At 33.7% G+C, this 20443-nt stretch overlaps 1 protein-coding gene across 19 annotated transcripts in view; it reads right to left on the bottom strand.

The window, feature by feature from the left end:
• Positions 1-20443, bottom strand: part of HMBOX1 (homeobox containing 1) — a 163681-nt gene that overhangs the window by 94797 nt on the left and 48441 nt on the right. For all 19 annotated transcript variants that reach the window (XM_073232761.1, XM_017650159.3, XM_037024561.2 and 16 more), the window contains 2 exons: positions 8354-8433; positions 1162-1638 (listed from right to left, as the gene is read on the bottom strand). In XM_073232761.1, coding sequence (XP_073088862.1) covers positions 1162-1638; positions 8354-8376 — 500 coding nt within the window. In that variant the 5' untranslated portion in view covers positions 8377-8433. The remainder of the gene's footprint in view (positions 1-1161; positions 1639-8353; positions 8434-20443) is intronic.

The following is a 20443-nucleotide window of genomic DNA, read 5'->3' as shown; positions in this document are numbered from 1 at the left end:
AAATTTATCTGACAAATTCCTGCTACAGATTATTTCTTTACCTACTGTAACTCATCCATCTGCAGGCTCTCCCCCTACTACACCAGTAATAATCTACTGAAAACAATAGTTTGATCATCTGTTTCTATAAACCTATAAAAATTCCTTATTTCCAGCCAAATTAAACATAAACTATTAGTACAGAACTCACATCTTTCAAAACCTGTTCTGCCTCCTACTACATTCTGCTTGGTACGATAGTCTAGCCCATCAGCAATCTTTATAAAACTAAAAACACCTTGCCTTTTCTGCCTTTTACTATTCCTTTAACTTTTCTAAAGGTGCTTATAATGCAAAACAGAGACTATTCCTTAAGGTGTAGCTCAAATTCATCCATTTACTTAACATATGAAGCCCTTACTATGTGTCAAGGATAGTTCTAGATCCTGGAGACCCGACTGAACACCCATGGTTGCTGCCAGCAAACTGTCCCAGGCTCAGTGCGAAGCCTTTCCTAATTATCTGTTGAAAGTGGATATCTTTTCTCAGTGTTTGAAACTCCAAATACTTACACTTATCTTGTAACAGATAACATTAAATATACATTTATTCAAATATATACATATTAAGTATTAAATAAATATACATATTTAAACATGTATTTATTTAAATGGCATCTGTTGCTAAAATTAGAACTTTAGCTTTTTAGGGTTAGTAACAATGTCTATTTTTTTCCCCTAAAAATACTACTTTTTACATTACAGTTGCTCAAAATTATTTTGTTTGTTGGTATGTTGAGGGGAAAATTAAGAGTGTACACATTCTGTATCATAATAAAAATCATCTTGTCTCCCAGAAAAAGCAGTACAATAGATTCAAGGACCAGAATGTGTCTGTTAGCAGTTTAGAAAATTCCAATGTTAGCAATTACAGGCCGTAAAGAGAAGGCTAACAGTTGCTTTGATAAACATAAAGAATGGAAAAGCTTATCAAGCAGCACAGAGAAAGAGCTGAAGTAGAGAAAATTTTAATTAGAAACAAAAATTTGAAATATTTTTCTTTCATCTCCAAAATGGGAGGGGTAAACAGTTCTTATGGGTAGGTAAGAGAAATACAGCTTATTACTCAAAACCAATCTAAGAACAGACATTTTGGGGACTCTGAATAAGCAAAGGAACTAACCTCATTAATTCCTCCACTTTATCATCAACATCTAGGTCCTCTTCTGAGGCTTCAAAACTGTATGACCTCTGACCCATGCTGTTTGCATGGTAGCGAGTTGGTGACATCTTCCCATTAGATGTGGATAATCGCTCATTATTCTCCCTTCCATTTTGATGAGTAGTGCAAGGTTGTGGGGAGGTGTCATAACTGTTGCTAGGTGATGGTGACATTCCCGAATGCTGGGTCTGTGTGGAAGCTGTGGCTGTAGAGGAAGATGCTGGAACATTGTTGGTACTATTCCCATAGGAACTTCCTCCATAGCTGGACCTCCTTCCAAACTTGTCACTATGCTCTTGATCAAGACGGTCCAAAGTTTCCAAGGCATGAAGAATTTCATGTTTAGTCATTCCAGTACGCCGAAGGCGCTGAAGCAGATCTATCTGCTCTATGGTAAATCTGGGTTCATCTGTATAGTGAGACATGGTTTCCAGCAAACTAAAAAACAAAACAAAAAACATTTTAAAAGTTCCTTTATTTACAGTATCTACCAAAGAACATGTAATTACACAGAATTCTCAGCAGAAGATGCAAACTTCCTATATCAACTTCTGAAAATGATTAAGACATTATTATAACAATAATTATTATTACTCCATGCTAGAATGTTTTTGTCATGGCAAATAGATTGGTACATATATTGAGTTTATTAGCAGTTGAACATTAGGTATAACATACAACCCAATTTCCTATGGCATACAATTTACTTTTGCAATTTGGTAAATATCTCAACCAAAATTTCAGCTTTGGCAATAATAAAAAAACAGCAGATTAGGTACATGCATTATTAAGACTAGGCTACATGCTCACAGGTGTTTTTTCTATCTCAAATTTTTTATTCTGTATCAGAGTATAAATGAAAAGTTGCTGGAAAAAAAATAGGTTGTATTATCTTGTTTTACTAAGTATCAGCAAAACTGACATACAGACTCTATAGGTTCATTTGGTGTAAACGGACAATTTGGTAAGCTAAACTCAAGCAAATACTAATAACCAACAAAAATATCTGAGTGGAAAAGAGAGGTACATTAAAAAAAAACTTACTAAAATAGCACTATTTCTCCCACCACTTAGCAATTTCATATTTCATCTCTTATTGTAGTGCATTTTCTCTTAATAGTTATCCTGAAAAATGGATCTTTTGTGGTTGTAGCCAAACTGACTATTCATTTTTCTTAGGAAAATGCTTCCACACTGTTTCCTTTAAGTAACACAGGTACTAGAGTCAAGAAAAATATTATAAAAATTCTCACTACTTGAATTCCTTTCTTATAAAACCTGACTCCTATTTAAGATTTTTTAAAGTGATAATTTCTTCTATTTTTACTTTCATAGTTCTAGTGTCAAACAGGATGTATGGCATGCAGCAGGCTCTCAGTAAGTGTTTGTTGGTGGAAATGAATGTCAAGGAATTTTTTCATGTTTACAGGTAAACATCTGCCATGGGCTAGTTCCCCTAAGCTACTGGAGATCTGTTTCTTCAACTTCTATACTAAAATTTTATTGAACATTCACTTCTAGGCAGGCACAGGACAAGAGTTTCATATAATGTGATCTCATCTAGTCCTCACAGCAATCCTCTGTATTTTTTTTTTAATTTTATATTGATTAATTGATTAATTGACTAAGGCTCAGAGTAGTCATTTTATACCCTGCAAAAAGTCTAATGAAGAAGTTGAAAAAGTTTTAAACCTACATCTTACTGACTCCAAAACATACATCATTCTGCTTTCTAATATATGGCAAGACTTTGTGGTATCATCTGATTTGGGGCCTAGGCTGTTGTACTCTTTTAAGTCTCTATTTAAAACCACTTAGATAATTCTCAATCACAATATAAGTTGGCCACAGGGATAGTAGCACTGCATGGAGAAAAGAGCCAACATCTTCCTATGTTGACAGATAGTAACTGCAGATTTAATAATATGTAACCATTGAAACACTGTGTTGTACATTTGAAACCAATGTAAGATTGTATATCAATGGTACTTCAATAAAACAAACAGAAAACCCCACTGAGATAAAACTGCTGATGGCCCAGGGATTCTAATAATAGTTTTTACTTTTAAAATCTTTGCTCCATCTAGATTTACATTCACTTAGTGTGAAAGGATCTGAGCTCAATTTTTTTTCCCCAAAAGGATAGCTGATTGCCCAGTATGCTTTGTTGAGTAATATGTCTCTTCTGTGATCTGAAATGCCACCTTTATCATACAGAGAATTCCTACACCAATCTCTATTCTATTCCATTGTGCCTTTCAAATCCTTTCAAACAAAATTTTATTTGAAATTGCTCTAGTTTTAGAGACTGGCTAATTAAAAATAAAAACATTTTGTGGACCCAAAATAACATGTTGAGGGCCACTTGTGCCCATGGGTATCTGCCTTGCTCTTATACACATTATCTTCTGCTTTTACCCATTATTATTTGGAACAAGCTATCCATCATAAAAGTCCTATTTTCATGTTACCAGATTATTTCTTTGACTGCCTAGGTTTTTCCTCTAACATTTTATAATGAAAAACTTTAAACATACAGAAAAGTTAAAATAAATTTTCAGTAAATGCCCATATACTACTTCCTATATTTAACCATTAGCATTTTATACCTTATCATGTTCCCTTATGCACCCGTCCTTCTATTCATCTTATTTTTTTGATTCATTTCAAAATCAGTTAGACATCTGTACACTTCCCTTAAATACTTGTGCATACATCATATCAACTAAGCTCAGTATTTGTTTTTTTCTTTTGATAAAATTTACATAAAAGAAAATACACAAATCTTATGTTTTCCATGCAACGAGTTTTGAGAAGTATACAGAACTATGAAACCAAATCCCTAGGAAGACACGTGATATTACCATCACCTTAGTAGCTTCTCTCATGCCCCCGCTCTTCCTGGTTAATCTCTGTCCTCTTCCCTCAGAAGCAACCACTGCCCAGACTTTTTCCTACCATGGATTAATTTTGCCTATTCTAGAACTTCATATAAATGTAATTTCTACATACACTCTTGTGTAAGGTTTCTTTCACTCAGCATCAAGTTTTTGAGATTCATCTATGATGCTGTATCAGCAGTTTGTTGCTGTTTACTGCTGAACAGTACTTCACTTAGGAATATACCACAAGCTTGTGTACCCATTCTATTTTGGACACTTGTTTCCAATTATTAGCTATTCTAAATGCTTTGCCTATTACACTTGTGCTCTACTAACTTTCATGTTAGTTTAATATATGCCCCCGATAATAATGTCATTACCTGCTTGGAAGAGAAGAGAAAAACTTTCAACCAGAGTAACTCATTTACCTGTTCTCTGGCCAATTCCAAAAGAACAATACACCTTACTTAACACAAACAATCATTACAATGCTATGCAGTGTTGGCAATGTTCTGTGTTCTGTAATAGTAACAATACACAGGTACATTTACTGTCAACATTCACAGAGCTGTACATTACTGACCTGTGTACTTTTTCAGTAGGTACTAATACTTAAAGTTTGTTGAAAAAGCTATGTGAACACTTTCCCAGTCACTTATAAGAGACACTTAACACTTTAGTTTCTATTTTAACCCTCAATCCTTTGTCCACTCCTATCAAATGCTTAGTAATATAATATGTAATCTCTTAGTCTTGGGAACTATTTTTACAGCTACCAAATCCCTTTAGCAATTCAAATAATTTACCCCTTAAATTACTGATTTGATAAAATGAGGTGTCCGTACATTATTCTTTTCCCATGAAAATGAAATAGATTTGTCTCTTGCTAAGTTTAGTCTTCATGTTTTCAAAACACTTCATGAACTAACCTTCAGGTATGAGACTTCAAGAATTGATTTTTTATTATATGGACAAAAAGCTCTGAATGAATCACGATGTTTTCCTATTCTATTATATCAGAGCAGAGAGTAATCTATATATAACTCTTCAAACCTCTGTATGGAGCAGTATTCTGTATATTAGCATAAAACTAAAATAAATCATATGAATTTAACCTGTTACTGAAAAGTACCCTTCCTAAAGTTTGTGTTAGAAGTATCAGAATTAAAGATTCTAGAATATCTAAAACAATGAAATATTTTACATCATTTTAGATTCATTGACTATCGGAACCACTTTTATTCCAAAGAGTCATAAAAGGAGATAACAGAAGGTACCCATTATTTGTCTGCCTAGAATGCCTACATTGTTTCCAACCACATATTCTTGGGGCTGCCACATGATATCCCACCTATTGGCCAATGGGGTGGGCACACAAGGAAGCCAAGCCTTGCTCTCCTCAAAATATTTAGCTTAGACTAGTGGTAAGATGAACAGTCACTATAACTGTGCTCATTGTGAGAAGATGATAGTCTGGTACAATGCTCACCATGTGGAGGAAGCTAGCTTGCAGAGAATAAAGCAGACATACCAAGAAATGCAGAGCAAAGGAGAAAGCTCTACAGTGTTCATATCCCTCATTCTAGTAATTCCTAAGGTCCTGCTACAGTCCTACTCTTCTCGCTGTATTGTTATGTAACAGCATACATTTCCCTTTAAACTACACCTTATTTAAATTAGATGTCTGTCCCTTGTACCAAGAAAGGTACCTGATGCAAAGATATACCTAAAATAAAAAGATCTACAATTGCTAGAATGGAATGTATGATCATATTGAGTAGAATGATAATAACATACACAGCAAAGAGGATCAAATCATGCATATGACACTGAAGGTACAATATTTTACTACAAAAATGCCAAGATTAGAAGCTTTCTTAGATATCGAGAATAATATTCCAATATGCAATAACATAAACAAAGGCACACATTCTGTCATTTCCAAATTTTCTTTCTCATCATTTATTTAGTTTAAGCACATAATCATGAAATTATGGCCGTAAATGACCTGCAAAGGTCATCTAAGGGCATGTTATCAGCAATTTTTTTTAACAGAAAATAGTAACATTTAAGAACTGAATTAATTTTCTTATGTAGCACTAGGACTGTTCACAGGATAAGGAACATCTTTCACTTTAAATTACTAATCTGAATGCAGACTCAGGCCAACAATAATTGAAAATGAGGTGAGAAGAATTTCAACACTGCAATAACAAAGACAATGTTTAAAGCATAAAGGAACAATTAAATTCAGGAATTATGGCTCAGTTCATAAACTGATGTTTAACAGACCATACCATCAAACCAAAAGAGAAAACCTATTTTACAATAAATTTTATCCCTACTTGAATATGTATCTAAACCTTCCTTGGATAAGGCATGAGGTCCAGAACACACTTTCTTCAATTGTACAAACATGGAGAGCAAAGCAGATTAAGGCATTCATAAATGAACAATCTTGAAATCACATGTGTAAAAATGACATTACTATCTTCCTTGTAAAGCATCAACAGTTAAGAAGATTTTTTTGCATAAAACAGCATTTTCTTCATTTGATTCTGTTGCCTTTATCTATTTATTCAGAATGACCAGGCAATACATGGCCTAGTCATAAGTTAGCTTTGTTTTGCATACATGGTATTTATTGCATGATGATTTAACACAATTTGGAGTCAATCATAATATTTATCAACTAAAGATATACTCGGGCTCTTCTTACTATTTATGGCACATTACCCTCTTTCACAATTACTACCATCAGAGGAGTGGCAGTCAAAGTAAGAAAATGAATAATGAAGTGAGAATAAGTAAGAAATGAAGATTTACTGGGGACTGAGACTGACAGTATGGCAAGATGATTCTGTAATTCAAACCAATAGGAGAACTGACTAAAGCAAAAAAAAAAAAAGTGACTATAGATAGCTACGGCTATGACTATACATAACAGTATAAAAATGTTTTCATAATAAAAGGCCTCAAGAAAAATAGGTTTATATTCCAATGCTCCAATCACACTTTAACAGTTATTTTTAAATTACCACTGATTAAGATTGAGATTTTAAAAACTGTATCCACCTTATATTCATTTGGGGGAAAAAAAGCAAAGAAAAACATGCAAGTTTAGAGAGGGAGATATAAATTAGGTGTGGAATCAGAGAACTGGAAGCATTTAGACTAAATCATTCATACAACTAACATTCACTGAGTGCCCCTTATGTGTCAGACCATGTACAAGGCAGAAGGGAACACATCAGGCCAAACTCCTGGCCTCATGATTCTTACATTCTAATGGCTATTACAGCCATTAGCACATAAATCATTCAAATAAAACAGGAAACGAAGGCCCAGACTGATTCTGTGCCTTGCCATTTCCCAAGGACGCACGCAGCTACTAAGTAGAAACTCGGGCTACAGTTCACATTACCTGGGCCTATTCCAAAGACTTTCTGATATGAGAGAGTCAATGAGAGGGGAAAAAACTTTAATGAGAAACTTAAACAACAAGGAAAACCTATCTTGATATCTATTTACTGGATTATAGAATTATGTCAACCAAAACGGAAGGAATTTAATTGAAATGTAGACTGCACCAAATTTTAGAAAATACTTATGCTAAAGACACTCTGCCTTGAGACTCTAAAGATGCACTTAATGAGCTAATAGATACTTTATCTTCTCTAATATCTGAAATTCCCGGAATACTTTTATTCAGAGGCCTATTTACGATGATCTAGAGAATACAGTTCATATCTTAGCACAAAAAAACTCTCAACATAATACCACCATCTCAGTTTGTATTTTTTGCCTGACTCCAAAGAAAGGCTACCAACTACATTAGCTAATAGGCTTAACTACATTGTTATCCCCAGTGTGTAAAGGAAAACAGCTAAGGTGCTTAAGAGTTTGCACACAAAAGGCAGTATTAATGTAACATGCTTCCAACATTCTGCTTGTCACAAGGAATCTAAAACTAGCTCTCTTGAATGGCTAGCCATCCATTTCATATGTTTCTAGGCTATTGAGCAGTTTAAAATAATGAGTAGAATAATTTTAACTTCAACTGAAAATTAATGTCAGACTTCAAAGTTGAAAACAGAAATGGTAAAAGAGAAAGTTGACAGATTTGAAAATTAATTCCTTACCACACAATTATGAAAAAATTCTTTCAACTCTACAGATGTCTGCTATCACTTCTGGATCAAAATCACAATGATTTTTTAATTTTACTAAAACAGCTGGGAAGATAAAAATTAAGAGGACTAGATACTTACACCACTGGAAAGGAACTGAGCATACTTTACATGAGGTGAATCAATATATTTTCTAGAGATGATCAGCGTTAATTACCATTCTGTAGAATAAAAACAGAAAATTCAGAAATACCTGTTAATCAGATGTGAATAAAAAATTTAATTATTTTTCAGAATATTAACAGTTAACATCAGTTAATCATGTTTTTAAAAATTATTTTGTAAATCTGAAATGAAACTTGGTTTGAAGCAAAACTTTAGAAACAGAAAAATACTACTGATAGCTTTCAAAATTATTCACTTGGAAAAAGTAACAAAAATTATACCCCTGCTATTTAATGTTATCAGATACCAACCAGGGAAACAGATTTAAACATACAATGGAATATGTATACTACAAAGACATTCAAGATAACTTTCTGGCAATAACATCAGAGCATTTATGTAGAATCCTATAAACAAAAATCATACCATAGCATGACTGCAGCTAAAAATCTTAACTATGGGGTAAATTCTGGGGTGTAGTTCCAAGTATATTAAACTCATTTTACAGCTAGCCAAATCTTGACTTAGTTTCTCAAGGTCTAATTTCCCACATCTATAAAACAGGGATAATAGATAAGTACTTCAAAGAGCTACAAGAAGTTAAAACATTTTTTAAGTGGTGGTAATGAAGCATTTTGCAAACTATCAAGTAGCAGGGGTGATAACTACCAGTTTAAAAAAAGAGATGAATACCCATGTTGCATTTAGACTACTGAACGCAGTGTGAGTTAATAAGGAGTGAGTCTAGGACTGCTTTCTTCTGATTAGCATTCTACTGCTTTAGTCACCATTCAGACGCCTTGACCCCTTTCAGTTCAGATACAGATCTTAACAAAAAGTGAAATCTACTATTCACGGTTTAGGAGCTAAAGATCACATATTATTACTGTCTGAACCTAGCAGTTTCAACCACAATCTACAGAGGCAACTCTTTCCATTAATTCAAAGTTAAGATTATAAATTAGATGAAAGTTAAAAATGTTGACGTCAAAAACTCTCACATTAAAATACACATTCAGCACTGAATTATATTAAGCAAGACCAAAGTATCTAACAGTGACTAATGATATATGCAAAATGTACAGGGTAAAGTTAGAAACCTTTCACATTTGCATATCCTAAATTGTAGCTTTAATGAAGTTCCTGTTGTAGTTCATTTTCTTGCTGGCTTAAGAAATACCTGTCCTAAAAAAGTAGATATAAAGTACAAAAAATACCTACTGAAACTGCTGCTGCTTGCATGCCCTAAGCAAAACAGCAACACCAAGCCACAAAACTGATTACTGGTCAATATACATTTTTCACTTTCTCAAATTCAGTTAAAATATACCAAGTAGCTACTTGCCCTGACATAGGCACATGATCATAATATGCATAAGATAGGTTCCCATCCGTGTAGGAACATACCAAACTGTGGGGGCGGATCGAATACAAATCACACACGCATATAAAACCCTCTCTAATAAGACGTATAATGTGCTAAGACTACAAATACAAGGTCTAAGAGAGTAACAATTTAGAAATTAATTTAGGTTACAGAGAATTGGGAGGCCTTCTTCAAGTGAGATCTCAGCTGTTACCTAAAGATTAGAATAAGACTTGCACCAAACCACGGTGTGAAGGGACATGAGAATCAGTGGAGGGAAGAATCCAGGAAGAAGCAACAGTTCAAGGAGATCATGAGTGTGTTTAGAGAATAAGCGGACTGTGTTGCTGGTCTTTAACATGGATGCATGATGAGTAGACAGGCTAGAAGGGGAGAACTTCCACAATCTATGGAGGCCTGGCACATGCCTCTCAGCGACCTGACCTTTATTCTGTAAGTGTAAGGACCCATGCTATGACTGAATCAGACAATCTTGGGAGTCAATCGCCAAAGAACCTCATTTCAGAGATGAGGAAACTGAGATTAAGTCACTGATACAGACTTGCGTAACTGCAAATTTATCACTGAATCTATCACTGATAATCTAAATTATCACTGAATTCATGTCATGTATATTTCAGATATAAATGGGCTTAAAATATTAAAAAATATGTACTTTACAGAGAGCAGATCAAGCAAGTAAGGTGCTATGAGCTCTCCATTATGAGATTCAAAGTCACAGGGCCCATCTGGTACAAGGGACAGATTTTTTTAAAATTGTTTTAAAAACAAATTTAAGAATGAAATAAAAATGTATATTAAAATCACACCTATTAGAAAGGCTATTATCAAAAAAATACCCCAGAAAATATGCATTGGCAAGAAGGTGAAGATAATGAAACCTTTATGTACTGCTGGTGAGAATGGAAAATTGTGAAGTGACTACATAAACATCATGGTGGGTCCCAAAGAAAATTAAACATAGAATTACCACAACATCCAGCAATTCCACTTCCTGGAATATACCCAAAAGAAGTGAATGCAGAAACTCGAAAGGATATTTGTATGCCCATGTTCACAGCAGCATTGTTGACAACAGTCAAAAGGTGGAAATAACCCCAAATGTCCACTGACGGATGACTGAATAAACAAAATGTAGTTAAGTGCATATGTAGAATATCATTCAGCCTTAAAAAGGCAGGAAATTTTGACACAGTAATGTAGATGAACCTTGAAAACATTATACTAAGTTAAATAAGGAAAAGGTCAATACTGCATAATTCCACCTATATTAGATACCTAGAGTGGTCAAATTCAGAGAGACAGAAAGTAGAATGGTGCTTGAAAGGGGATTGTTTGAAGGGAGACGGACAGTTATTGTTTAATGGTATGGAGTTTCAGTTTGGGAAGATGACAAAGTTCTGGAGATGGCTGGGGTGATGGCTGTACGACAGTGTATATGTACTTTATGCCACTGGTATGCTTAGAAATGGTTAAAATGGTAAAATTTACATTATGTATTTTTTACCACAATAAAAAATGGAGAACATTATAACAACAAAAAAGTGTATCAGAAGGTATTAGGGATAAGATGATGGATACATCCAAGCACTGAGCTACAAAAAAAAGCAAGTATCTATAAAAGATAAACAATCAGCTCCTCACTGGACTTCTCATCTGCTGTACTTTAAAAAACAAAAAGAGAGAGTTGCCTAACATTCACAGACACAGAGAAAAGAATTCTTTCCCAATAAAGTTTATTTTGGCATATTTTATAAACTGCAAATATGCAAGAATTCCAAGAAGACATTTTCTCATGTACCTGACCTGAGAAAAATAATTGAGAATGGGGTCTAAGAAAACATAAACCATAATACAGATGTGGTAACAGGGAAGATGAAGAAGGGTATTATAAGCAATGAAAATTTCAGCTCATATTACATAAAATACATTAAAGTAACAATAATGTCTTAGATATTGTATAATATATAACTTAGAAATAAGGACTCTTGAAACAAAAGGACTATATCATTAAAAAAACTTTAATAGATTTCTCTACAAGATGTGCTTAACTATTCAAAGAGCCGTAGGCCTGTAGAACGGAGGTAGGCAGAAATAAAAGCACCCTCAAGATCTCACTGGCAAGACAAGGATATGGGAAAAAGGGGGAGAGGCAGAAAATGAAGGTACTCTAAAGGTCTCATCTGTTCAAGGTCAAGGAGACACCAGGAAAAAAAATGAGCATCTTCTTGGGGAAAATAGTATTTTGTTTTCAAGTAACTGCAGAGAAATGTTAAATGTCGAGGTATAATTTTAAGGTCAAAAGAACTTGGTAGGATAAAAGAAAGATTATACAACTACAAAATAATAGTTTTTGACCATGATTATATATTGTCAACAGATGCTAAAAAGACATCTGGTAAAACTCGGCAGCCATTTTTAATAACTCCATGGAAAAGAATAGAAAAAAATTAAATATTTCTGGAAAACAGAACACTAGCAAGTATCGTGACTGCAGAACACTAAAACATTTCAAATAAAATGATTACATATACATACACAATAAATAAATAAATACAGTACATATGTAAGTGTATTTATGTATATATCTATATCAAGAACTTGTTTCTATATGGAAACTTGATGAAATGTGGAAGAGATCCAATGACAGTGGTTACTTTGAGTAGAAGGTGGAAACTGGACACTTTAGTGATGGAGTGGGAAGGAGACTTCACTGGGAACTTTATTTTTATTTTAACCATATGACTGTTATTACTCATTCAAAAAATCAAATGAATAAAATTAGGAATTAGAGGAGGAAGCTCACTAACCCCTTTATAATTCAACAGTGACTTGAAGATTATAGCAAGCTAATAAGACATGAAAATGAATTAACTGGTATAAATACTGGAATGAATGAGAAAAATATCTTTCTGCTAATGATCTAGTGGAATACCTAGAAAATGAAAGCTATTCTAGTTAAAAAAAACCCTGAAATTAGTAAATTATTAAGGAGAAGTAGGACACAATACACTTAAAATTAATTTAAAAATTCCCTCATTTACCAGGAAACACATAGAAAAATGGTAAAAATATTTCATTCACAATTGTAACTTTTTAACAAAATTTATAAATAACTGTACTGAGAAATAAGACCAAAAGATTTTAATTTAAAAAATAGGATCTTAAAATTATAAAGCAGGAAGTCCAAGAACCAACAAGAAAACTGAACAAAAGGAGAAAAACAAAAGTGGATTTCACCACTTAGGTATCAGAATATATTGAAAAGCCATTACTCAAATCAATTCCTATGCATTGGCATTGGAACAGACACACTAATGACTGGAACAGAATAAAAAATTTTAAATATATAGATATCAGCCCACATAAGAAAATGTACAAGTCAAAGCTTAATTTTTAGTTCAACAGGGAAGGATAATTTTTTTTAAACAATTATTACAAAACTGGTTATCATCTAGGGAAAAAAATTACAGTTTATCTTACATTATATACAAAAAAATAAACTCCACGTGTATTAAAGAAAGACAAGTGTAAAAAATAAATCATAGTAATACAGTATACAAATTTAGAAGACATGTCTTGTAAACATTCTTAACAAAGAGCAGAAATTTTAAGACATGTTCAAAATTTCCAATTATGAAAAAAACCACAAACTAAGCAATTAAATAAAAAAAAAACATTTGATGTGTAGAGAATGAGCAGATCCAATTGTCAAGTTTGTAAAAAATACTTACACTTACTAAAAGTCAGGGAAATAACAATTAGTTTCACAATGAGATACCACTTTAGCAAAAATTTATTAAGATTGATAATGTCTTCTCAAAAGGGTACTGTCATATTTCATTGTCTGAATGTGAAATATGACATCCTTTTGGGAAGAAATCTGGAAATGTATATTTAAATTTAAAGTACTTACACCTTTAACCTAGCAGTCCTACTCCTGGGAATCTATCATAGAAATAAAAGTAGTCATATGTAATATGCACAAAGATGTTTACTGTTACACTTTCCAATTTCTTGTCTCTATAAACAGAGTTGTTTCAAACAACATAGGAATGGCTGAATAAATTACAATATACTCTGACCAATTAATGCAACACAATTGTTACAAAGAATAAATTAGTTTTATCAGCTGACCTGGTGGAATTTGCATATTGCAGTACTGAGTAAAGAAAAGCAAAATGCAATCAAATGAGTATCGCACAATCAGGTTTAAAAAAAAAACTACAATAAAACTACTTTATATATCTGTGATTTGTCTTTGTGTACATCTATATGCATACATATATATATACATGTCTAAGTACATGAGCACAGAGAAAAAACAGGTGGTTCACAGGTAATGGAGCTGGGACAGGGTGAATGGGTGTGTATGGAATATGGGTCAGGAAGGATAAATGCATCAATGCTGTAGATACACACACACATATTTATGGAATAAAACTGTAAAAGTTCTATCAGAAATGGACTAAATTATCAAATAATAAGTTTAGGGTTGTCAGTTTGAACAATGAAGAAGCCTACTGTCAGCATTGTTGACCCCTGAAAAGAAATAAAACCCAGAAAATCCGTTAGGAACAGGAACCAATAGGTGCTGTGTTACCCACAGATGGTAAGAAGGGCTTCTTAACCTTAGTTTTTCTAATATAAAAAGTAGTAACTGTATAAGGTATAAGGAAGGGTGAGTTTCAAAAGACATGATAAAAGGTAAGTCTGCTTCCCATTCCAAAGTCCTTTTTCTCTTCCACCCAGACACTGATTACAGCTTCTTCATACATCTTTGCACATGTTAGTATAAGTTCAGGATAAAATTCCCAGCAGAGGAACTGTTATGACAAAGACTGTATACATTTTAAATTATGACAGATTTTTGTCCCAAAGAGGCACCAATTTATACTTCCACCTTCGGGAAATGCTTAATTGTGAATCTAGTATGTCAGTGGTGATTTACAAGTGAATTTACATTGTGCAGTTTGGTATGTACCTTTTTCACTCGATTATAAACATAGAAAAGGCAAAATATTTAAATTAGGGAAGAAAGAAATAAGAAACAAGGAGTGATAGGCTTTAGGAAGAAAGCAAAGCATAAAAGAGAGTGAAGACTCAGCTTAGGCAACAAGCAAACCATTACAGGGAGAGGTGACGGGGACACTGCAAAACACCAATTAGTGAGACCCTTAAGCCCAGATTTGGATGTCAAGAAGAATTCTCAAAAGTCTGAAACAGCCATTACAGAGCTCCTTTTACCTCCTGCAGCACCTCTCCCAGAATCAGTGTTATCTAAAATATCTATTTAAAATAGAACAAAAAATGTGTTGAAAAAAAGGTACGCAAGCCTCATGATCCCACAAGTTGAACAGTATTAGCACTTTCAATTTGCAAGTAAGTGAAGCTTCTTCCTGAGTAGATACACTAAACATGCACGAACACACATAAATGTACAAATACACATAATACATTGAGGTTAAAAAGAGTCTTAAAGCTCTGCTGGAACAAATAAAAAGCGAATGTCTTTTCCCCTTAGCTGTCAGTCTTTCTGTCCAAAGATGAATACTATTAAGTTTCCTTTGAATTCTTACAAAGATAAATATTAAGAAATGAATATACATAGACCTACCTATATCTAACATAATTCTTTTTTTTTTAATGGTGGTTTAAAAAAAGTTTTATTATGAAAATTTGCAAACGTGTACAAGGGCAGAAAGAACAGAATAATAAACACTTAAGCATTCACCACCTAGCTGGAATAATTGAAAACTCCCCCTTTTGAATCCCTGTTTCAATGGATATTTTGAAGCAAATTCCAGATATCTTAACCATTTTAACAAACAATTCTTAGCAAGTTCCAATATCTGGTTTCCAAATCCAGAGTACATTAAACATAGACACTTAGAGAATGGTTTGCTTTACACTTAAAAGTTAGAAAGACTTTACTGAGAAAAAATAGCTGCCTGAAAATGATAAAATAAAACAAATGAAAAGAACTATTTAATTATAGATACATACTCATAATAACACTGGCTATCAAAAAAAGTCACATTTTGGATCTTTGTTTTAAAAAGGCAGGAAAGTATGTGATACATTTGTTTTTGGACATTAAAATGGTTAAAAGAAAAGTTTATATCTTGGCAAGTTAATCAGAAAGTGTTTTACTTATGTCAAACATTTTTTCCCTTGAATAATGCCAGATAAATGAGGCCTTACCACCTTAAGATGTGACTCAAGGGGCACAGGGAGTTTACAGTGAAGAATGCTTAGTGACATAAGAGAAAAACAGAAACACAGATAACAGGAATTTAAAAATCATCTAGATCAGAATACTAATTTCTCCAATAATGCCGCTGTAGCTTAAAATTGCAAATAAGCTACAACCACTACTTTATGAACACTTCCCTGGGCCAGACACTCACTGGGAAACTGCTTTACACATACAAACTAATTCCATCTCACAATGCCCTGATGCAGGGGTTTAACACAAACACTACTTGCTCTAGGTCAATCAGCTAATGGACTTCTTTTTCTTAATAGAACTGTAGTTGAAGTGCTTCAAAATATAAGATTAGGGATACCATTTTTTTATCATTTCTCTGGAGCAAACATTTAATTATGGTAGGGACTGTGCAACCAGCTGTGCAACAGATACACAACGAAAATATCTAATGTTTATATTTTTTTTACTCATTATGATTCATGATTAAAGGAAAGTATGTTATATACCATGGAGATTGTTATTCCAAAGAATGATTACATATGCTACTTGTCAAATTTTTAAAGACCTATAGACACTCAAGTAGTTTTCGTACACTTCCAGTGGCAGGGAAGTTTAAGGGAGAATTTTGCTGATAAAGACCTTTCTCTTAACAGACTCTGAAACTGTTTCTTGTAACTTAAACCCATTCATCCAGCTGAATCAATAAAAACTAAATTTCTTCTTTTCTCTTTCACAAGGCAGCCTTTTAAATATATATATAGTTTTTAGAGTTTCCATGTCCCAGTCCAGATTCCAGTTTGAAATGATTTTCTATTTGTATCTATCATTATTCTGTTTACTCATTTGTCATTTATTCTGATTGCTTATCATTATTCTGTTTTCTCTTAAAAAGCAGCTCCCATATTCAACACAAGGCTCCTGCAGACAGCCTAACCAGAGCAGGACATAAAGAACTATTAGTTCTCCTGTCCTGGACCTAAAATTATATTATATTCTGCCACAACCAAATAATTTCTTGTGTGCACTAAATTTGCAGACAAATGTCTTTCGCACATTCATTCAAGAAGCAGTAATTAAACATCTATTGATATAACTGAATCAGGCTTCCCTTCCCTAAACTCAGACTTTTTTCTTTTTTTTTTTTTAAGCAAAATAGTTCAATGTTTGTTTTCTTTTCCTTCCAAGGAAATGTTACAATTGGACATATTACATATTTATTTTATTTTTCTAGGAACTGTGTCACCATTGTCTATTATCTATATACCTGCCTTAAAAGTAGTATCTGGGACATAACAATCACCACAATATTTGTTGAACTAATTAATTCACAAATAGATAGAAGAGGGTGGAACATTCATATTCTTTATGGCTTTCTGGAAAGGAGTTTCTAAGCTATTATATTTCTAGGCTATTATACTTCACTACTAGGTGATCTTGAAGCTTTATCAATAAACAATCAGAAGAGTTGCATGACTGCCCCATGCCTTCTAGAATTCCCTATAATAGTCTAATAAAGGAATTGTATTAGGTTTTTATATTACTGTAATTGGTTGTAAGTTTCAGTTAAGATATGCAGTGGTCATAATGTTCTTCATGTAATTGTAGATTAATGATACCAAAAAAAAAAATTGAACACCAACAAAAAGGTAGGTAGACAAAAAGAATATTCTGTGCATGTAATTGGTAGACTCTTTATTATCACTTATAATAAATAATTATTTCACTACAATAAAAAAAAGATACACAGTGGTTTTTAATGTTACCCTCAAAATGTTCCCTACTTTTTCCCACTCTAAAATAATAAAACTTTGAAATAAAAATACACATTTCCCTATTATTAACAATAGGTCATTGGTAAACTTCATTGAATCTATGAAATGTTAGGGGTACTAATCCTTAGGTTAGAGGCTGAGCGACACCACCTGCCTTTTTATGTGGCCTCACATGTAACTGACTCCATCCACAAGCACATTTACACAACAGGCAGTTTCGATGCCACTGCCCTGTAGCGTCATTATTTCTGAAAGAGCTGTAGTTGTACACACTGTGATTTAATTTCAGATTTTTTGATTCATTGAAGTTCAAACAGTAGCCACGAAGCAGCTACTGTGTGTTCTATATTAGCATTCCCTACCAGGGAAGGCCCAGGGTGGTCCACGTCCACGGAGTTGTTACTGTTCAGTTACACACGAGCCTACTCCATTCTTGAATTACAGTGCAAATTTAGCAGGCTGTACTTCTCTCCCTGTCAGTTTCGTACAGTTGTTCCCAAATGTGCTATGCATAAGAATCACACAGTTGTCTTTTAAAAGCACAGAATCCTAGCTAACTGTTCTACTGAATCCAAGTAACTGGAGGTAGGGGGTCCAAGAATATTTTTAAATAGTTCCCGAAATAATTCTAATTGGAAACTCTGGCTTATAGGACAGGAAGGAACCCTAATAATGCAATGCCATATCTTTAGTGTAAAATACAGTATCCAGGCATAAAGACAGCTTTGAGTATAGCATCACCCTAAATATCTCCTATTAGTTCCCTCCCATACCTACATTCTAAGCTGAATACTTAAATTTAATTAGTTATTTATAATTGAAGATAAATTTGATAGCACTTAAGATATGTCTTCTTCAAGGGAATTCATACAATAGACATTGGTCAAAGCAACTCATAAATATTCCCTAACTAGTATCTCTAACCTCTACTCCTCATCTTACACAGAAAGTACTTGCCCCAGGTGGGCAGTTTCCATGCCCTTCAAACAATGAATCCTACCCCCCCTCCCCCCTCCGTCCTTGCTACCAGTCATTCTTCAATGACTCTTTATTTATAAGGCCATTTACAAAACTCTTGGCTGGTAAAGTACCAAAAATATATTGCTGTTCCACTGTATTATGATAGGATGTATACAAATCTGTCTCTACCCTGGAATGTGGGCTTCTTAAGAGCAGGGATTATTTTTTTATCAATTGTTGTAGTTCCTGCACCTATCAATGTGCTAGTAACATTGTAAGCAGAAAAAATTAACCTTTGCTTAGTGAGGAAATTAAACAAACTGACTATTTTCAAGTCTCAAATAAAATGATCTTAAAGATTCTGATCCTAAAAATTAACACCAAAAGATTGTTACTAAATTTAAAAGAATGCAATTGGAACATCTTCTAAGACAACTGGTAAGCACTTATTCAATACATCCTGGAAGTGAAATGCTGTGTAAGTGCTAAGGATAAAGAAAAATGAGCTTTGCTCTTGATAGTCAGATAAGTAGTATAAGTGTTTCCAGCATCAAAGAGAGATCCTGTCATTGGTTAACAATCTACATTCACGGTGCCCTTGGAGTCAAACCCTGTTAGGTCAGTTGACAGCCCTGCGGTGGCTAAAAATACTAGACTGAGAATTCAGGAGTTGATGACAGGTCTCCAAAATTCACTACAACAGGAAAAAATTATAATTTGAATGGCAGAGTTGCCTATCACCATTATACATAATTTTAAAAGTCTGTGCGACTATTATTCAAAAATGAAATTATCCTCTGGATGAAAGTAAACACACAAAAAAACATTTCTATTGGTTCACATCTAGAATACTTTGATGTTAAAATATAACAATTTACTCACAGAACTAATCCACATGCCCTGATCTATTGCATAAACATCCACGTGGCTTTGAAGCCACTACTCCCCTTCACAAGCAGAGTATATGAGACACTGACAATTTCCAAAGCAAAAACTTCTGGTTCTACGTTTCTGAAAGATCCGATATTTTCCTCCTCACTTTGCATTTCCCTTATCCCTTAAGTTTTCCAATGTTTAAAAGATGACGTAAGTAGGGAATGAGAATCAGAGGTTTCACTTAGCTGGACCAAGGTGAATCACAAAATCTCGTATGAAGCTGGAACTGATGTTAACAATGCTTTAAAGATGAATAAAAAGCTTACAGTAACAATCAGAAACCCTGACTATCAGGTTAGTGCTTATGCTAATCTACCAATAAATATAAGCAAAACTGTGCCAGTCATTCAGAAACTGGAGGGTCTATTTAAATGCATGCCATTGAAGGTTTTATTAAGAATTCAGAATTGTTAGAAATGTGCACAAGAAGCTGTCCATAGTTGGCCCAAGCCAAGTATTTCTAACAGGAGGAGAAATAAAATTTACCATTATTTTAAGAAATACCATCTCAACAAAAACTATATAATGAGATAATGGTTTGGGATCCACTTTCCCCACAGGCACTTCTTTTATGCCTCAATCACCCAGGACTTTGTATTCATCCATTTATGTTTTCAACAAATATTTACTAAGCACCTATTATATGCTAGGCACTGGGAAATACAGCAATGACCAAAACAAAATCCCTGCTCACACAAAGCTCACATTCATACAGTATTCAGATCATGATTGAGTCAACAGAGAAAAAATATAAAGCTAGGGGGAAAGTTATTTAGGGATTGTGGATAGTGGGGTTACAA

This window comes from Manis javanica, chromosome 3 (genome assembly GCF_040802235.1).
Source record: "Manis javanica isolate MJ-LG chromosome 3, MJ_LKY, whole genome shotgun sequence".
Taxonomy (NCBI): Eukaryota; Metazoa; Chordata; class Mammalia; order Pholidota; family Manidae; genus Manis; species Manis javanica.
The sequence above is the reverse complement of the archived record's forward strand: the minus strand, read 5'-3'. Positions and strand labels throughout refer to the sequence as shown.